This window comes from Leucoraja erinacea, chromosome 5, assembly GCF_028641065.1.
Source record: "Leucoraja erinacea ecotype New England chromosome 5, Leri_hhj_1, whole genome shotgun sequence".
Lineage (NCBI taxonomy): Eukaryota > Metazoa > Chordata > Chondrichthyes > Rajiformes > Rajidae > Leucoraja > Leucoraja erinaceus.
In genome coordinates, this window is record NC_073381.1 from 4,643,911 (window position 1) to 4,661,014 (window position 17,104).

General features: G+C 47.6%; 1 protein-coding gene across 1 annotated transcript in view; it reads left to right on the forward strand.

Moving 5' to 3' along the window:
• The window catches only part of bves (blood vessel epicardial substance), an 85,611-nt gene extending 71,373 nt beyond the window's left edge, over nucleotides 1-14,238 (forward strand). The window contains exons 11-12 of the mRNA XM_055634934.1: nucleotides 7,626-7,767; nucleotides 13,901-14,238. Of these exons, the coding sequence (XP_055490909.1) occupies nucleotides 7,626-7,767; nucleotides 13,901-14,013 (255 nt within the window). The 3' untranslated portion in view covers nucleotides 14,014-14,238. The remainder of the gene's footprint in view (nucleotides 1-7,625; nucleotides 7,768-13,900) is intronic.
• Nucleotides 14,239-17,104: the final 2,866 nt, after the last annotated feature.

Sequence of the window (17,104 nt, forward strand, 5' to 3'; positions counted from 1 at the left end):
ACACCTGGGACCATTTCCGACACTTCCCTAACCATTCCTTGCCTCACTATCTCCTTGTCAGGTGTAGACTATCTAACGACAAAACTATCACCCACTGACATCCCATGGCTATCTGGACTACCTTCTTTTCTTTCCCACCCTGCTTCCTTAAGGACTTCCATCCCCTACTCCCATTCCGTCCTCCGTCTACGCCGCATCTTCTGCTCCCGGAATGATGCGTTCCACCCCAGGACATCTGAATGTCCTCCCTATTCCAGGGAACAGGGGTTACCCCTCCTCCACCATACTGAGGCTCGCACCATGGTCTCCTCCAACCCCGCAACACTGCTCTCCTCTCCCCATCCCCTCACTCGCAACAAGGGCCGAGTCCCCCTAGTCCTCACCTTTCTTCACCCCACCATCCGCACATAGCAAAAGTAATCCGCCCGTCGTTTCGCCAAACCTCCAACGTGACCCCACTACTCCCAACAACTTCCCACTCCTCCCCCCCATAATCTGCCGTTCCGCAAGACCGCACCCTCCATACTTCCCTTGTCAATTCTTCCCTTCCCTCTTGGTCCCCACCCCTCCCTGGGCCTTGTCCTTGTGCAACACCAGGCCTGTCGACATTGCAACACGTGTGCACCGTGCGGTCCCCCCCGCGCTCCGTTCAACACCCGTTCAGAGGAACCCAAGCCCAAAATCGTTTTCAGGTGCGACAGGAAGGTTTTACCTGCATTGTCTTCGTGACCAACCTCATCTATTGCGTGTCCGCTGCTCTAGATGTCAGCAGATCTATATTGGTGAGACCAAGCGGAGGGTTGGGGCGAAGTCGTTTCGCCGAAAAAAAAACAAACCTCACCGCTCGGTCCGCAATAACCCAAGCTGACCTCCCTGTGGCTCAAGCACTTCAACTTCCCCCTCCCCACTCCCCGCCTCCGGACCTCTCTGTTCCCTTGGGGTCTCCTCCATGGCCCACAGGGGGCGGAAGCAGGGCCACCGAAAAATTGGAGGAACAACGCACATCATATGTCCGTTTTGGGGGAGGTCCTGCACCCCGGGAGCATGAAACATTCGAATTCTCCCAAGAGGGATTTTGTTAGTCCCTTGCTGTCTCCTCCCCTTCCTCAGCCCCCTTTTTTGCTGTCTCCTCCCATCCCCAACAGCCTTCTGGGCTACTCCCTCCTTTTTCCCTTTCCTTGTCCCCAACCCACCCCCCGCCCCCTATCAGTCTGAAGAAGGGTTTCGGCCCGAAAACGTGGCCTATTTCCTTCCCCCGCTCCATAGATGCTGCTGCGGCTTGCACCCCGCTGAGTTTCTCCAGCTTTTTTGTGTAACACGTCCCACTATATATATATGTTTGTTTCTGTGTATAGTAAGCTGGTGAAATATTTAAAATGTGGCTTCGTATGTACACCCATGTTATAATAAACTATACATAGTATGTACAAACCCATGTGATATACAACTATACTAGACATTATGTATAATAATGAAATTCATAAAATGTGGCTTTACTGTATTAGTTTTTAAGATTGTCATTAATCCAGGTATCAGTGTTGTTTCTGTTCTATTTACCATCCTCGAAGCAATGAGTTTTCACTGGGTCTCATGTCCTTTGGTAGACCTTGTCTGGTTTTCATGTGTAAGCTTCAATATGAAGTGGTAAGGGTTGTGAAGGCAAGTTGCAAATCTCACCAAGTGTTCAACATTGAGTGCAGACGGCAGTGGGTAATGACCTTTGTGTCCTTTTTTCTTATAATAACGGGGTTCAGTTAATGTGGAATCCACTGTGGTGGATGTTTATGTGGGTGTGTGTCTTGTAGCTTTTCACTTAGTATGTCTGTATGGTCACTCAAATATCATGGCGCCTTAGTTGGTACATGTGACAATAAACTGACCTTGAACCTTGAGCCTAGTTTAGTTTAATGCCACGTGTGATAAGCTTTTAGTGAAAAGCTTTTGTTGCGCGCTGTCCAGTCGGCAGAGAAACAATACATGATTACAATCGGGCCATTCACAGAGTACAGATACATAATAACTGTTTAGTTTTGTTTATTGTCACCGCAGGTATATGGGACTAGGGGAGAATATGTGTTCGGCACGGACTAGAAGGGTCGAGATGGCCTGTTTCCGTGCTGTAATTGTTATATGGTGTTCCAAATTACGGTGAAAAGCTTTTGTTGCGTTCTGTGCAAGTCAGCAGGTAGACGATACATGGGAGGCCGGAATGGGGTACTGATTGGGGATGATCAGCCATGATCACATTGGGGATGATAGAAACATAGACAATAGGTGCAGGAGTAGGCCATTCGACCTTTCGAGCCTGCACCGCCATTCAATATGATCCTGGCTGATCATCCAACTCAGTATCCCGTACCTGCCTTCTCTCCATACCCCCTGATCCTTTTAGCCACAAGGGCCACATCTAACTCCTTCTTAAATATAGCCAATGAACTGGCCTCAACTACATTCTGTGGCAGAGAGTTCCTGAGATTCACCACTCTCTCTGTGAAAAATGTTTTTCTCATCTCGGTCTTAAAGGGTTTCCCCCTTATCTTTAAGCTGTGACCCCTTGTCCTGGACTTCCCCAACATCGGGAACAATCTTCCTGCATCTAGCCTGTCCAACCCGTAAGAATTTTGTAAGTTTCTATAAGATCCCCTCTCAATCTCCTAAATTCTAGCGATCAGCCATGATCACATCGAAGGGCCAAATGGCCTACCCCTGCACCTATTGTCTATTGTCTATAACTAGAATAGAGCCATTTACAGTGTATAGATACATGATTTGATTAGTGTGGGTGTCTTGGGTTTTGGGGAGAGGGCAGGAGAATGGGGTTAGGAGGGAGAGATAGACCAGCCATGATTGAATGGCGGAGTAGACTTGATGGGCCGAATGGCCTAATTCTGCTTCTATCACTTATAACCTTTAGGTCAAGGTAAAGCCAGCAAAGTCCGATCAAGGATAGTCCGAGGGTCACCAATGAGGTCAGAAGTAGTTCCGTGTGCTGCTCACTTGGGTTATAATTCTGATGGAAGTTTATAAAATGATGAGAAGCATAGATAGGGTAGACAGTCAGAACCTTTTTCCCAGGGTGGGAATGCCAAAGACTAGAGGGCACAGCTTTAGGGTGAGAGGGACAAAGTTTCAAGGAGATGTGTAAGGCATGTGTTTACACAGAGGGTGGTGGGTGCCTGTAACACATTGCCTTTGATGGTGGTGGGAGGCAGATAGTGGTGTTTAAGAGATTTGTATTAGGCACATGGATATGCAGGGAATGGAGGGATCTGGATCAAGTGCGGGCAGATGAGATTAGTTTGTCGTGGCACCATGTTTGGAATGGGCATTGTGGGCCGAAGGGCCTGTGTCCGTGGTGTTATATGGTTATAACAGCACCTCATATTTCGCTTGGGCAGCTTACACCCCAGCGCTATGAACATTGACTTCTCTAACTTCAAATAGCCCTTGCTTTCCCTCTTTCTCCATCCCAGTTCTCCCACCGGTCCTACTATCTCCGACTACATTTTATCTCAGTTTGCTTTGTTGTTAACTTCTCCCAGCTAACAATGATCTATTCTACATTTTCATTGATCTCTATTCCCTTTGTCCTATTTTCACACCTTGCCCATCCCTATCTATGTTCCTCCCCCACTCCCCTGACATCAGTCTGAAGAAGGGTCTCGACCCATTCCGTCTTTCCAGAGATGCTGCCTGGCCCACTGAGTTACACCAGTTTCTTGTGCCTATCTGCAATGTCAATGTTCACTGCCGCAGGGGGGTGACTCTGAACTCACTGTGAACTTAACACAATGTGAAGTATCCACCTTGACTACTGAAGACTGGCGCACATATTGTTGTCAGTGAATGTCCTTGGTGTCGAAATGCATGATAAGATTTACTTACATATTGGATGTTTTCCAGAGCAGCCGTATTAAATACCAGTAGATTGCCAGTTAGAGCAGCACGGTGGCGCAGCGGTAGAGTTGCTGCCTTAAGGGCCTGTCCCACGAGCATGCGACTCCATGCGACACCATGCTCCATGCGACTCCATGCACAAAGTCCGCGAGCATTGCCACTTTTCATTTCACTGCACATCTCGTATGTGTACGTGACAAATAAACTTGACTTGACTTGGCAAGTGCCGATTGTCCCACGAGCATGCGACTCCGTGCGGCAAGCGCAACCTAACGTGGTCGCTTGAGCCGTACGGCCTCGCGGGGCTGGTCCCACTTTGATCGGCGGAGCCGTATGGAGTTGTGCGGAGCTGGTCCCGACATCGCGCGGAGCTCTGAAAAACTGACTGTGTTAAAAAATTCCGCGCGGCAACGGCCTGCCGGCCCGCAGCCGCCTCGACGCCGTGCGTTACGTGCGAACTTCCCGCGGACTTCGCTCGAACTTCATGTGTGTGTGTGGGATAGTGTTAGTGAGCGGGGATCACTGGTCAGTGCGGATTCGGTGGGCTGAAGGGCCTGTTTCCGTGCTGCATCTCTAAGACTAAACTTCACAAATCGCTGGATTCAGTAGCGGCATTGCAGTTCGGTTTTGATATGGCTGGTCATAAAAGTAGATGTGAAATGTGGAGGAAGGAACTGCAGATGCTGGTTTGCACCGAAGATAGAAACTAAATGCTGGAGTAACTCACCGGGACGGGCAGCATCTCTGGAGAGAAGCAATGGGTGACGTTTCGGGTCGAGACCCTTCTTCAGACCGAGTCAGCAGACAGGGAGACAGAGATATGGGAAGGGTATGTTGTGAAAACAAGAGATCAAACAGGACAAAGTTGAAGGAAAATGTAGAAAGGTTCATTGTTAGCTGAGGGGAAGGTGACAACGAGGCACATAATTAGTAACATTTAGTCAGGAGGACAGTGGAGCCAGTCGGAGAACTAGGATGGGGGAGAGATGGAGAGGGAGAGAAACCAGGGGTTACTTGAAGTGCTACCGTCACCTATTCCTTCGCTCCATAGATGCTGCCCCCACCTGATCACCCGGTGGCTCAGCACTTCAACTCCCCCTCCCTTTCCGTATCTGACCTTTCTGTCCTGGGCCTCCTCCATGGCCAGAGTGAGTCCCACCGCAAATTGGAGGAGCAGCACCTCATATTTTGCTTGGGCAGTTTACAACCCCAGCGGTATGAACATTGACCTCTCCAATTTCAGGTAGTCCCTGCTTTCTCCCTCCTTCCCCTCCCCTTCCCAGCTCTCCCACAGCCCACTGTCTCCGCCTCTTCCTTTCTTCTTCCCGACCCCCCCCCCCCAGATCAGTCTGAAGAAGAGTCTCGACCCGAAAACGTCACCTATTCCTTCGCTCCATAGATGATGCCTCACCCGCTGAGTTCCTCCAGCATTTTTGTCTACCTTTGATTTTTTTCAGCATCTGCAGTTCCTTCTTAAACAAAACTTGAAGTTATGGAAATCGATATTCATGCCACTGCATTGAAAGCTGCCCAATTAAAATATGAGGTGCTGTTTGTCCAATTTCCATTAGTCACCCCTCTTAAGGTTCATATGTTGTTGGAGTAGAATTAGGCCATTCGGCCCATCAAGTCTACTCCGCCATTCAATCATGGCTGATCTATTAGCTCCTCTCAACCCCATTCTCCTGCCTTCTCCCCAAAGCCCCTGACACCCGTACTAATCAAGGACCTATTCAATCTCTACCTTGGGAATATCCACTGACTTGGCCTCCACATCGGTCTGTGGCACTGAATTCCACAATCTCTATCCATCTACCTGTCGTATCCATGTACGCCACAATGTTTGTTTAATGTTGTTTTTTAATATAATATATATTGCAGTTACAAGTGGGAAGAGACTATAAGACAGAGGAGCAAGTTTAGGCCATTCGGCCCATCCATTCTATGCTGCCGTTCAATCGAGGCTGATCTACTTTTCCCTCTCTACCCCAAAGGTCTCCCCCAGATTTCTATTTAATCTTTCCCCTCTCGTCTCAGGCTTCCCAGCTTGCTACAGAACGGCCAGCATTGATGAAAAATTGATGACTAAATTGTAATACAACTTTCTTTTATTCCCTCCACAGCTGATACGAGTGCAGAGGATTTCCAGGATTGTTCTATCTAGGATCTACAGTGCCTGTGGCGTTTCATATCTCATGTTTCCCAACATTTTTTTTTTCCCCCTCTCTCTCTCTCTCTCTCTCTCTCTCTCTCTCTCTCTCTCTCTCTCTCTCTCTCTCTCTCCCTCTCTCTCTCTCTCTCCCTCTCTCCCCCTCTCCCTCTCTCTCTCCCTCTCTCTCCATCTCTCCCCTCCCCTCTCTCTCCCTATCTCTATCTCTCCCCTCTCTCCCCTCTCTCCCCTCCTCTCCCCTCTCTCTCTCTCTCGCCTCTCTCTCCCTCTCTCCCTCTCCCTCTTCCTCCCCTCTCCTCTCCCTCTCCCTCTCCCTCTCCCTCTCCCTCTCCCTCTCCCTCTCCCCTCCCCCCCTCTCCCCCCTCCCCCCTCCCCCCCCCCTCCCCTCTCTCCCCTCTCGCCCCCTCCCTCCCTCCCCCTCTCCCTCCCCCTCCCTCCCTCTCTCTCTCTCCCTCTCTCTCTCTCTCTCCTCTCTCTCTCTCCTCTCTCTCTCTCTCTGCCCCCTCTCTCTCTCTCTCTCTCTCTCTCTCTCTCTCTCTCCCTCTCTCTCTCTATTTCAATTTTTAAATTCAAAAACTTTATTGGCATGATAAAAAAAACATTGTTATATTGCCAAAGTATAAAACATGACATACATATTTAAAATGCATAAATATAAGTATACAGTGCAGTGCATGGATAAACCCCCTCTCTCTCTCTATCTCTCTCTCCTCTCTCTCTCTCTCCTCCTCTCTCTCTCCTCTCTCCTCTCTCTCCTCTCTCTCCTCTCTCTCTCTCTCTCCTCTCTCTCTCTCTCTCTCTCTCCTCTCTCCTCTCTCTCCTCTCTCTCCTCTCTTTCCTCTCTCTTTCCTCTCTCCCCATACACCTCTGCTTGTATTTAGGTCTCCCCCGTGGACAGATCTACAACAAGCCTTCCCCACCCCACCGCACAGTCTGTGGCACCACAAACCATGTGTCTCATTTACACAAGGTGCTGGAGTAACTCAGCGGGTCAGGCAGCATCTATGGAGAAGAAGGATGGGGTGCTAGTGTATGGGGATCATTGGTCGGCACAGACTCGGTGGGCCGAAGAGCTTGTTTCCACGCTGTATGTTTAGTTTTGTTTAGTGTAGAGATACAGCGCGGAAACAGGCCCTTCGGCCCAGCGGGTCCGCGCCGACCAGCGATCCCCGCACGCACACACTGTCCTACACACGCTGGGGACTATTTACATTTATACCGATCCAATTAACCTTCAAACCTGCACGTCTTTGGAGTTGTGGGAGGAAACCGGAGCACCCGGAGAAAACCCACGCAGGTCACGGGGAGAACGTGCAAACTCCGTACAGACAGCACCGGTGGACAGGATTGAACCGGGATCCCTGGCGCTGTAGGACAGAGCGCCGTATCTCTAAACTGAACTAGAGTCTGAAGATGGGTCTCGACCCGAGATGTCACCCGTTCCTTCTCTCCAGAGATGCTGCCCGTCCCGCTGAGTTTTTTTTGACTAAGTTGCAGAAGCAGTGTTGGTTCCGATCACCTTGCATCTAAAGATTCAAGTCTCTCTTTTGCATTGCAGGCGGCCAGGAACTTAGCCAGGCAGCCGAGCCTGTGTTCGCAGCTCTCCATGATGAGAGTGAGAAACAGTATGGGCAGTGCCAGTGATACTGACGAGGGTCTCTCCTACTTCCTACACGGAGGTTCCACTGCCTCGTCAATCCGTGAGACTCCGCGAATCGCCACTCCCCCCCTCATCCCCCCCACACCACCCCGCCCCCCTGCACGTCACCAGACATAGCCGTGACTCCTCCGGCACTGAACTCACAAACAGTCACACCTAACTGGTGATCAAAGCATGAATCGGCTCAAAGCGGTAACAAAACTGATACAACTTGGGGGGGGGGTGAAAAAAACAAGGAACCGCAGATGCTGGTTCGTCTCAAAAAAGACGCAAAGTGCCGGAGTAACTCAGCGGGTCAGACTGCGGGTGAGTCTGGAGAAGGTGAATGGAAAGGTGACTATTGGGGTCAGTCTGAAGAAGCATCTTGACCTGAAACATCACCTATCCCTCCCTCCCTGTTCTCCAGAGATGCTGCCTGACCCGCTGAGTTACTCCAGCACTCTGTGAAACGTCACCTCTCCATGTTCTCCACAGATGCTGCCTGACCCGCTGAGTTACTCCAGCACTCTGTGGTCCTTATTGAAATTCTGGTTGCAACTTTCCAAAGCAGATTCATCCTTTTTTCATGTCGTCCCAACGGAATAATACTAGGCTGCCTCTGCCTTCCGACCTAAATCCGTGCCTGCCTGTACACTGTTCAAGGTCGTGATGCTACCTGCGTGCTCCCTTGTGTGTGTGTGTGTGTGTGTGCGCCTGCAGATTTTTTAATGCGCCTGACTTTAACACTTTACACTGTTCCCGTTTTCTAAAAAGGAATTAACTTGCGAGACTGCTCTTATTTTCCTGAGCGGAGACGGCTACTGCACCTTGTTCATCCTTGGCCTAATTGCTGCTAACTACATGGTCCCGATTCCTGAAGGCAAAAGGTCTCTGTGTTGGTATAAAGCCCTCAAATTATGTTACTCTAGTTATAGGAACGCATTGCTTCTATCCTTAGACCTTAAGGCTGGTTCGATGGTTACATTAGAAAATAGGTGCAGGAGTAGGCCATTCGGCCCTTCGAGCCAGCACCGCCATTCAATATGATCATGGCTGATCATCCAACTCAGTATCCTGTACCTGCCTTCTCTCCATACCCCCTGATCCCTTTAGCCACAAGGGCCACATCTAACTCCCTCTTAAATATAGCCAATGAACTGGCCTCAACTACCTTCTGTGGCAGAGAATTCCACAGGTTCACCACTCTCTGTGTGAAAAATGTTTTTCTCATCTCGGTCCTAAAATATTTCCCCTTTATCCTTAAACTGTGACCCCTTGTTCTGGACTTCCCCAACATCGGGAACAATCTTCCGGCATCTAGCCTGTCCAACCCCTTAAGAATTTTGTAAGTTTTTATAAGATCCCCCCTCAATCTTTTAAATTCTAGCGAGTACAAGCTGAGTCTATCCAGTCTTTCTTCATATGAAAGTCCCTGACATCCCAGGGATCAGTCTGGTGAACCTTCTCTGTACTCCCTCTATGGCAATAATGCCCTTCCTCAGATTAGGAGACCAAAACTGTACGCAATACTCCAGGTGTGGTCTCACCAAGACCCTGTACAACTGCAGTAGAACCTCCCTGCTCCTATACCTGTACTTAGACCTTAGGATGGTGCACTGGTCAATGGTCCTATTGTTATCGTGCACCAAAGGTGCAGTGAGATATTTGTTCTTGCATACAGACCAGTAAGATTATTGCCATGTACAAGAACAATTCCCGGTCAAGTATAGAATGTGCTGAAACCGCACGGAGTCCAGTGGTGGAGGGAATGATAGATCAGCCATTCATTCTTGCTATTGAGGGAGAGCAGCGCAGGTTCACCTGGTTAATTCCTGGGATGGCGGCGCTGTCATATGCTGAGAGAATGGAGCAGCTGTGCTTGTACACTGTGGAGTTTAGAAGGATGAGAGGGGATCTTATTGAAACATTATTAAGGGTTTGGACACACGCTAGTGGCAGGAAACATGGTCCCGATGTTGGGGGAGTCCGGAACCAGGGGCCACAGTTTAAGAATAAGGGGTAAGCCATTTAGAACAGAGATGAGGAAACACTTTTTCATACAGAGAGTTGCGAGTCTGTGGAATTCTCTGCCCCAGAGGGCGGTGGAGGCAGGTTCTCTGGATGCTTTCAAGAGAGAGTTAGATAGAGCTCTTAAAGATAGCGGAGTCAGGGGATATGGTGAGAATGCAGGAACGGGGTATTGATTGTGGATAATCAGCCATGATTACATTGAATGGCAGTGCTGGCTCGAAGGGCCGAATGGCCTACTCCTGCACCTATTGTGTATTGTCTGTTCAGAGCTGGACTAATGCGGGTTGCTTTTACAGGTTTGGTGTCATGATCCATAGAGTTGTTTCCTGAAATGGTGATGAATTCTGTTCAGTTTAGTCAAGTCAATTGCTAATTGCTGACGTTCACACAAAGGGTGGTGGGTGGGTGTATGGAACGAGCTGCCAGAGGAGGTAGCTGAGGCAGGGACTATCCCAACATTTACGAAGCAGTTAGACAGATACATGGATAGGACAGGATTGGAGGGATATAGACCAAATGCTGGCAGGTGGGACTAGTGTAGATGGAACATGTTGGCCGGTATGGGCAAGTTGGGCCAAAGGGCCTCTTTCCACTCTGTATCACTCTATGACGAATGATTTAAAAATGTCAACTTCCTTCCCAAAATTATATATTCAGTTCTGATTATTTTCAAAGGGAAAATTAGTCCATCGCATGACCGGCGCATGCACCTGCATTTGGAGTGTATTCCTTTAACTGCATGAAGTGAATGGGGTGCCCACTCATTTTGGGCCCTATACCAAGAGTGTTTTATTGTCATTTGTCCCAGATAGAACAATGAAATTCTTGCTTGCTGCAGCACAACAGAATATGTAAACATAGTACACTGTGGACAATATATGAAAAGGAAAAGAAAGTTCAGGACATGCACACACGCACACGCATGCTCACAAATACACACACGCACACGCATGCTCACAAATACACGCGCACACGCATGCTCACAAATACACACACAGACACACACGCACACGCATGCTCACAAATACACACACAGACACACACGCACACGCGTGCTCACAAATACACACACAGACACACGCACACGCATGCTCACAAATACACACACAGACACGCACACACATGCTCACAAATACACACACACGCACACGCGTGCTCACAAATACACACAGACGCACACGCATGCTCGCACACAGACACACGCACACGCATGCTCACAAATACACACACAGACACACACGCACACTCGCATACACAGTTCAATGTATCATGCTGAACTTTTTTTGCCTTCAGTTTACTGTCACGAGTACCGAGGTACAGTGAAAAGCTTTTGTTGCGTGCGAACCAGTCAGCGGAAAGACAATACACGATTACAATCGATCCATTTACAGTGTATTGATACATAATAAGGGAATAACATTTAGTGCAAGGTAAAGTCCGATCAAGGATAGTCCGAGGGTCACCAATGAGGTAGATTATAGTTCAGGACTGACCTCTGCTTGTGCAAGATGATGGAAAGATATGCTGGTCCTGGAGAGGGCCCAGAGTCGGTTTACGAGAATGATTTGGTTAACTTATGATGAGCGTTTGACAGCACTGGGCCTGTACTCGCTGCAGTTTAGCAGGATGAGGGGGCCACCTCATTGAAACTTACCGAATGGTGAAACGCCTGGATCGATTGGACGTGGAAGAGGATGTTTCCACTAGTGGCAGAGTCTAGGACCAGAGGTCACAGCCTCACAATTAAAAAGGACGTTCCGTTAGAAAGGAGGAGGAATTTCTTTAGCCAGACGGGCGGTGAATCTGTGGAATTCATTGCCAAAGATGAATGTGAAGAAATTAGAGATAGATGGTCTGAAGAAGGGTCTTGACCTAAAACGTCACCCATTCCTTCTCTCCAGAGATGCTGCCTAACCTGCTGAGTCACTCCAGCATCTTGTATCTACCTTGGATTTGATTTTCTTGATTTGTACGGGTGTCAGGGGTTTGGGGGAGAAGGCAGGAGAATGGGGTTAAGAGGGAGGGATAGAATGGCCATGCTTGAACGGCTGAGTAGACGATGGGCCGAATGGCCTAATTCTGCTTCTATAACTTATGAACTTATACTTTGATTGGGGTTGACTGCAGGAGGCTTCAGTGACCATAATTCCCAGGTTGCTTGTGCAACGTAGGGCATTATATTGTCAGATATGTCCAGCACCATTTATATAACTAGTGGTTGCTGATGAAGGCTATCTGCTCCGACAAAAGACATCAAGGTTTCAGATCAGCCATTAGAGCGAGGCATTGAATGATTTCTATTAAAGGCTAGAAGTGCATTGAGAGACATTTTGTTTCAGTTTAGTTTATTGTCACGAGTACTAAGCAGCAGTGAACAGGTTTTGTTGCGCGCTAACCAGCCAGCAGAAAGACAATACGTGATTCCAGTCGACCCGTTTATAGTGTATAGACACATGATAAGGGAATAATGTTTAGCGCAAGGTCAGATCAAGGATAGTCCGAGGGTCATGGGAGAGGTAGTTCAGCACTGCTCTCTAGTTGTGGTAGGATGACCATTAAGAGAATGCATGAACTTATATAGACGTACATAGGATGAACAGCGAGAATTCACAGGATGGTAAAAACAAAGATGAGGGCATAGACTTAAGTGGCAAAAACAGGAAAGCAGACTATTACCTAAATGGTAGCCGATTAGGAAAGGGAGAGATGCAGCGAGACCTGGGTGTCATGGTACACCAGTCATTGAAGGTAGGCATGCAGGTGCAGCAGGCAGTAAAGAAAGCGAATGGTATGTTAGCTTTCATTGCAAAAGGATTTGAGTATAGGAGCAGGGAGGTTCTACTGCAGTTGTACAGGGTCTTGGTGAGACCACACCTGGAGTATTGCGTACAGTTTTGGTCTCCAAATCTGAGGAAGGACATTATTGCCATGGAGGGAGTGCAAAGAAGGTTCACCAGACTGATTCCTGGGATGTCAGGACTGTCTTATGAAGAAAGACTGGATAGACTTGGTTTATACTCTCTAGAATTTAGGAGATTGAGGGGGGATCTTATAGAAACTTACAAAATTCTTAAGGGGTTGGACAGGCTAGATGCAGGAAGATTGTTCCCGATGTTGGGGAAGTCCAGGACAAGGGGTCACAGCTTAAGGATAAGGGGGAAATCCTTTAAAACCGAGATGAGAATAACTTTTTTCACACAGAGAGTGGTGAATCTCTGGAACTCTCTGCCACAGAGGGTAGTAGAGGGTAGTCGAGGCCAGTTCATTGGCTATATTTAAGAGGGAGTTAGATGTGGCCCTTGTGGCTAAGGGGATCAGGGGGTATGGAGAGAAGGCAGGTACGGGATACTGAGTTGGATGATCAGCCATGATCATATTGAATGGCGGTGCAGGCTCGAAGGGCCGAATGGCCTACTCCTGCACCTAATTTCTATGTTTCTATGTTAAGGTTTTTTGCTTCGAGGTTGGTGGGTGCCTGAATCGTGCTGCCAGGGTTTGGAGGTTGAGTTAGATATGGTAGTGGTGTTCAAGAGACGTTTAGATAGGCACATGGATATGGTTCATGGGCAGGCAGATAAAAGTTGGTCCTGACAACACGTTCAGCACTGATATTGTTCTTGTTCTCGTGCTGTACTGTTCGATGTTCTCTAAACAGGCTGAGCTGTGATGTGTAGGAAGGAACTGCAGATGCTGGTTTACACCGAAGATAGACGCAAACTGCTGGAGCAACTCAGCGGGACAGGCAGCATCTCTGTGGAGAGAAGGAATGGGTGACGTGTGGGGTCAAGACCCTTCCTCAGACTGAGCTTTGAGTTTGGTTCACATCTTGTCAGTTGCAGCAGCTTTCAAGAGAGAGCTGGATAGGGCTCTTAAAGATAGCAGAGTCAGGGGATATGGGGAGAAGGCAGGAACGGGGTACTGCTTGGGGATGATCACCCATGATCATTTTGAATGACGGTGCTGGTTCGAAGGGCCGAATGGCCTACTCCTGCACCTATTGTCTATTCAGTGGATTTGAGTGGAATGTCGGTCGGCCAAGACCCCAAGAACACGAATGAAGTTTGTAACAAATAACCCGCATGTATTATTGTGAGTCAGTTGAGATGAGAGTGCTTGGTTGCAGAGATTTTAGTTTTCATTTTTGTTTCTTTTGTGTACCACAGAGCGGTCTCCATATGCTAAGACCGGAAAAATGAGGCCCATAGAGGAGAGCATTGAGGACGATGTCTTTGAGTCGCCTTCACCAGTTGTCCATGCTGCCCCCAACTGGTCCTGAGCTCAGCCTAAAACATCTTGCAAATAAGCATTGTTACTCTCAAGCTCTAAAGCAGAGGCACATACGGCCAGCTGCGGGAATGGTGTAATATGTACAGTAAACCCTCGTTATTACGGACCTGTTTACAACAGATTTGGGTTATAGTGGACTGTCTATTTGAGAACAGGTTGCTAGTTACACAGCAGAGAATATTGAAACTGACAGGCAATTGGCATTGAAAAGAAATTGAAATTGACAAGGAATTGAAATTGACAAGGAATTGAAATTGACAAGGAATTGAAATTGACAAGAAATTGAAATTGACAAGCAATTGACAAGGAATTGAAATTGACAAGCAATTGAAGGTGACAAGGAATTGAAATTGGACAAGCAATTGACATTGTCAAGGAATTGAAATCGACAAGCAATTGACATTGACAAGGAATTGAAATTGACAAGCAATTGAAAGTGACAAGGCATTGCAATTGACAAGCAATTGAAAGTAACAAGCAATTGGAATTGACAAGCAATTGAAAGTGACGCATTGACATTGACAAGCAATTGAAAGTGACAAGCAATTGAAATTGACAAGGAATTGAAATTGACAAGGCTTCAGAGATACAGCGTGGAATCAAGCCCTTCGGCCCACCGAGTCCGCGCTGACCAGTGATACCGGCACACTAACACTATCCTACACACTTGGGACAATTTACAATTTTTACCAAAGCCAATTGACGTACAAACCTGTATGTCTGCAGTGTGGTAAGAAATTGGAGCACCAGGGGCAAACCCACGTGGTCACAGGGAGAACGTGCAAACTACGTGCAGACAGCACCCGTAGTCAGGATCGAACCTGGGTCATGGTGTAAGGCAACAACTGTACCGCTGCGCCACCGTGCCGCCCATAAGTAATTGAAATTGACACGGCATTGAAATTGACAAGGCATTGAAATTGACACGGCATTGAAATTGACACGGCATTGAAATTGACAAGGCATTGAAATTGACAAGCAATTACTTGGATCAACTACATTAAACAATGTAATAAGCGGCCTTTAGTATTTTTAGCTTGGAGTAACAAAAATACATTTTACATTACAAAATACATTGAAAAGAACTTTGTATTTGGAAACAACCGGTTTTATGGAGCGACTGCTAGGTGTTTGGAACAAATCCCATACTTGGTTATAGCGGACAATCGGCAAGTGACAAGGTCACCTTTCCTCCCTCCCATATGGTCCGTTATAACAAGGGTTTAATGTACAAAGATCCAGGATCTGCTGTGTGTTCATTTCCTTCATCACCCCATCACTCTCTGTCGCTTTCCTAAGTATTGATTGTTAAATAAAGCACTCCAACACACATTATTGATTGTTTGAAAGATACTGCCTGGAAACACCTTTGGATCACCCACCCACACTAGTTCTCTGGTTAATCCATTTTCTACGCGCTAGGGGCAATTTTACAGAGGCCAATTTATCTACGAACACGCACGTCTAGGATGTGGGAGGAAACGTGCGCCCGGACAAAATCTGTCAAGAATGTTTTATTGTATGCCCGAGATAGAATACAGAAATTCTTACTTGCAGCAGCACAACAGAATATGTAACCATAGTACACTGTAAACAATATAATAAACAAATAAAAGGTTCAGTGTAAAAAAGGTATATATATATACACACACACACAGACAAATAGTGCAAAAAGACAAAACCAATGCTCCAACTCTAGTTCAGAGCTTATTTGAGATTCTAGTGTTTAATAGCCTAATGGCTGTAGGGAAGAAGCTTCTCCTGAACCTGGATGTTACAGTTTTCAGGCTCCTATACCTTCATCCCAGTGGCAGGGGTGAAATGAGAGCATAGCCAGAAAGGTGTGGGTCTCTGATGATGCTGGCTGCCTTTTTGAGGCAGTGCCTCCTGTAGATCCCTTCGATGGTGGGGAGGTCAGAACGCGCAGTGGAATTGGCAACGTTCACTTTTTGCAGTCCAGAACATGCAAACTCCACACAGGCAGCAGCTGAGGTCGGGATCGAACCTGGGTCCCTGGCGCTGGGAGGCGCCCCCTTATTGACTGTGCTGCCCCCTTATTGACTGACTCTCACAAGCATCTCACCGGCACTGCAGACATTTCCTTCAAGCACAATGTCATGTTTTGGTTCCAGACAGTCTGAGGAAGGACCTCGACCCTCGAAACTCAGCTTGTACTCGCTAGAATTTAGAAGAATGAGGGGGGATCTTATAGAAACATACAAAATTCTTAAGGGGTTGGACAGGCTAGATGCAGGAAGATTGTTCCCGATGTTGGAGAAGTCCAGAACAAGGAGTCACAGTTTAAGGATAAGGGGGAAATCTTTTAGGACCGAGATGAGAAAAACATTTTTCGCACACAGAGTGGTGAATCTGTGGAACTCTCTGCCACAGAAGGTAGTTGAGGCCAGTATATTAGCTATATTTAAGAGGAAGTTAGATGCGGCCCTTGTGGCTAAAGGGATCAGGGGGTATGGAGAGAAGGCAGGTACAGGATACTGAGTTGGATGATCAGCCATGATCATATTGAATGTCGGTGCTGGCTCGAAGGGCCGAATGGCCTACTCCTGCACCTATTTTCTATGTTTCTATGACCCGCAAACGTCACCCATTCCTTCTCTCCAGAGATGCTGCCTGTCCCGCTGAGTTACTCCAGCGTTTTGTGTTGACATTTGGTTCCAGATATTCAATTTTAAGAATGGCCAATGGAAGATTAGTTAGGTCGCACTATTATGAAGTAATAAGGTCATTGATTTGAAATGATGGATGAGGTCCATGGGGAAAATTGTTCAAAAATAATCTCCTTGGCATCTCTAAACGAGATCTCTAAATGGTTGTAAGCTAAAGTCAGGCTGAAAGTAGCAAAATACTGGAGTAACTCAGCGGGTCAGGCAGCGAAGGAGAGAAGGAATGGGTGACGTTTTGGGTCAAGATAGAATTGGTGATGTTTCAGGTCGAAACCCTTCTTCAGAGGTTGGGGGGGTGGGGGGGGGGTATAAACTGGAGGTGAGACGGGGCCAAAATAAATCAGGGCCAGCTCCAGATTACCCCAGGAAGGGTGGAGCCCATAATGGCCCATTGTT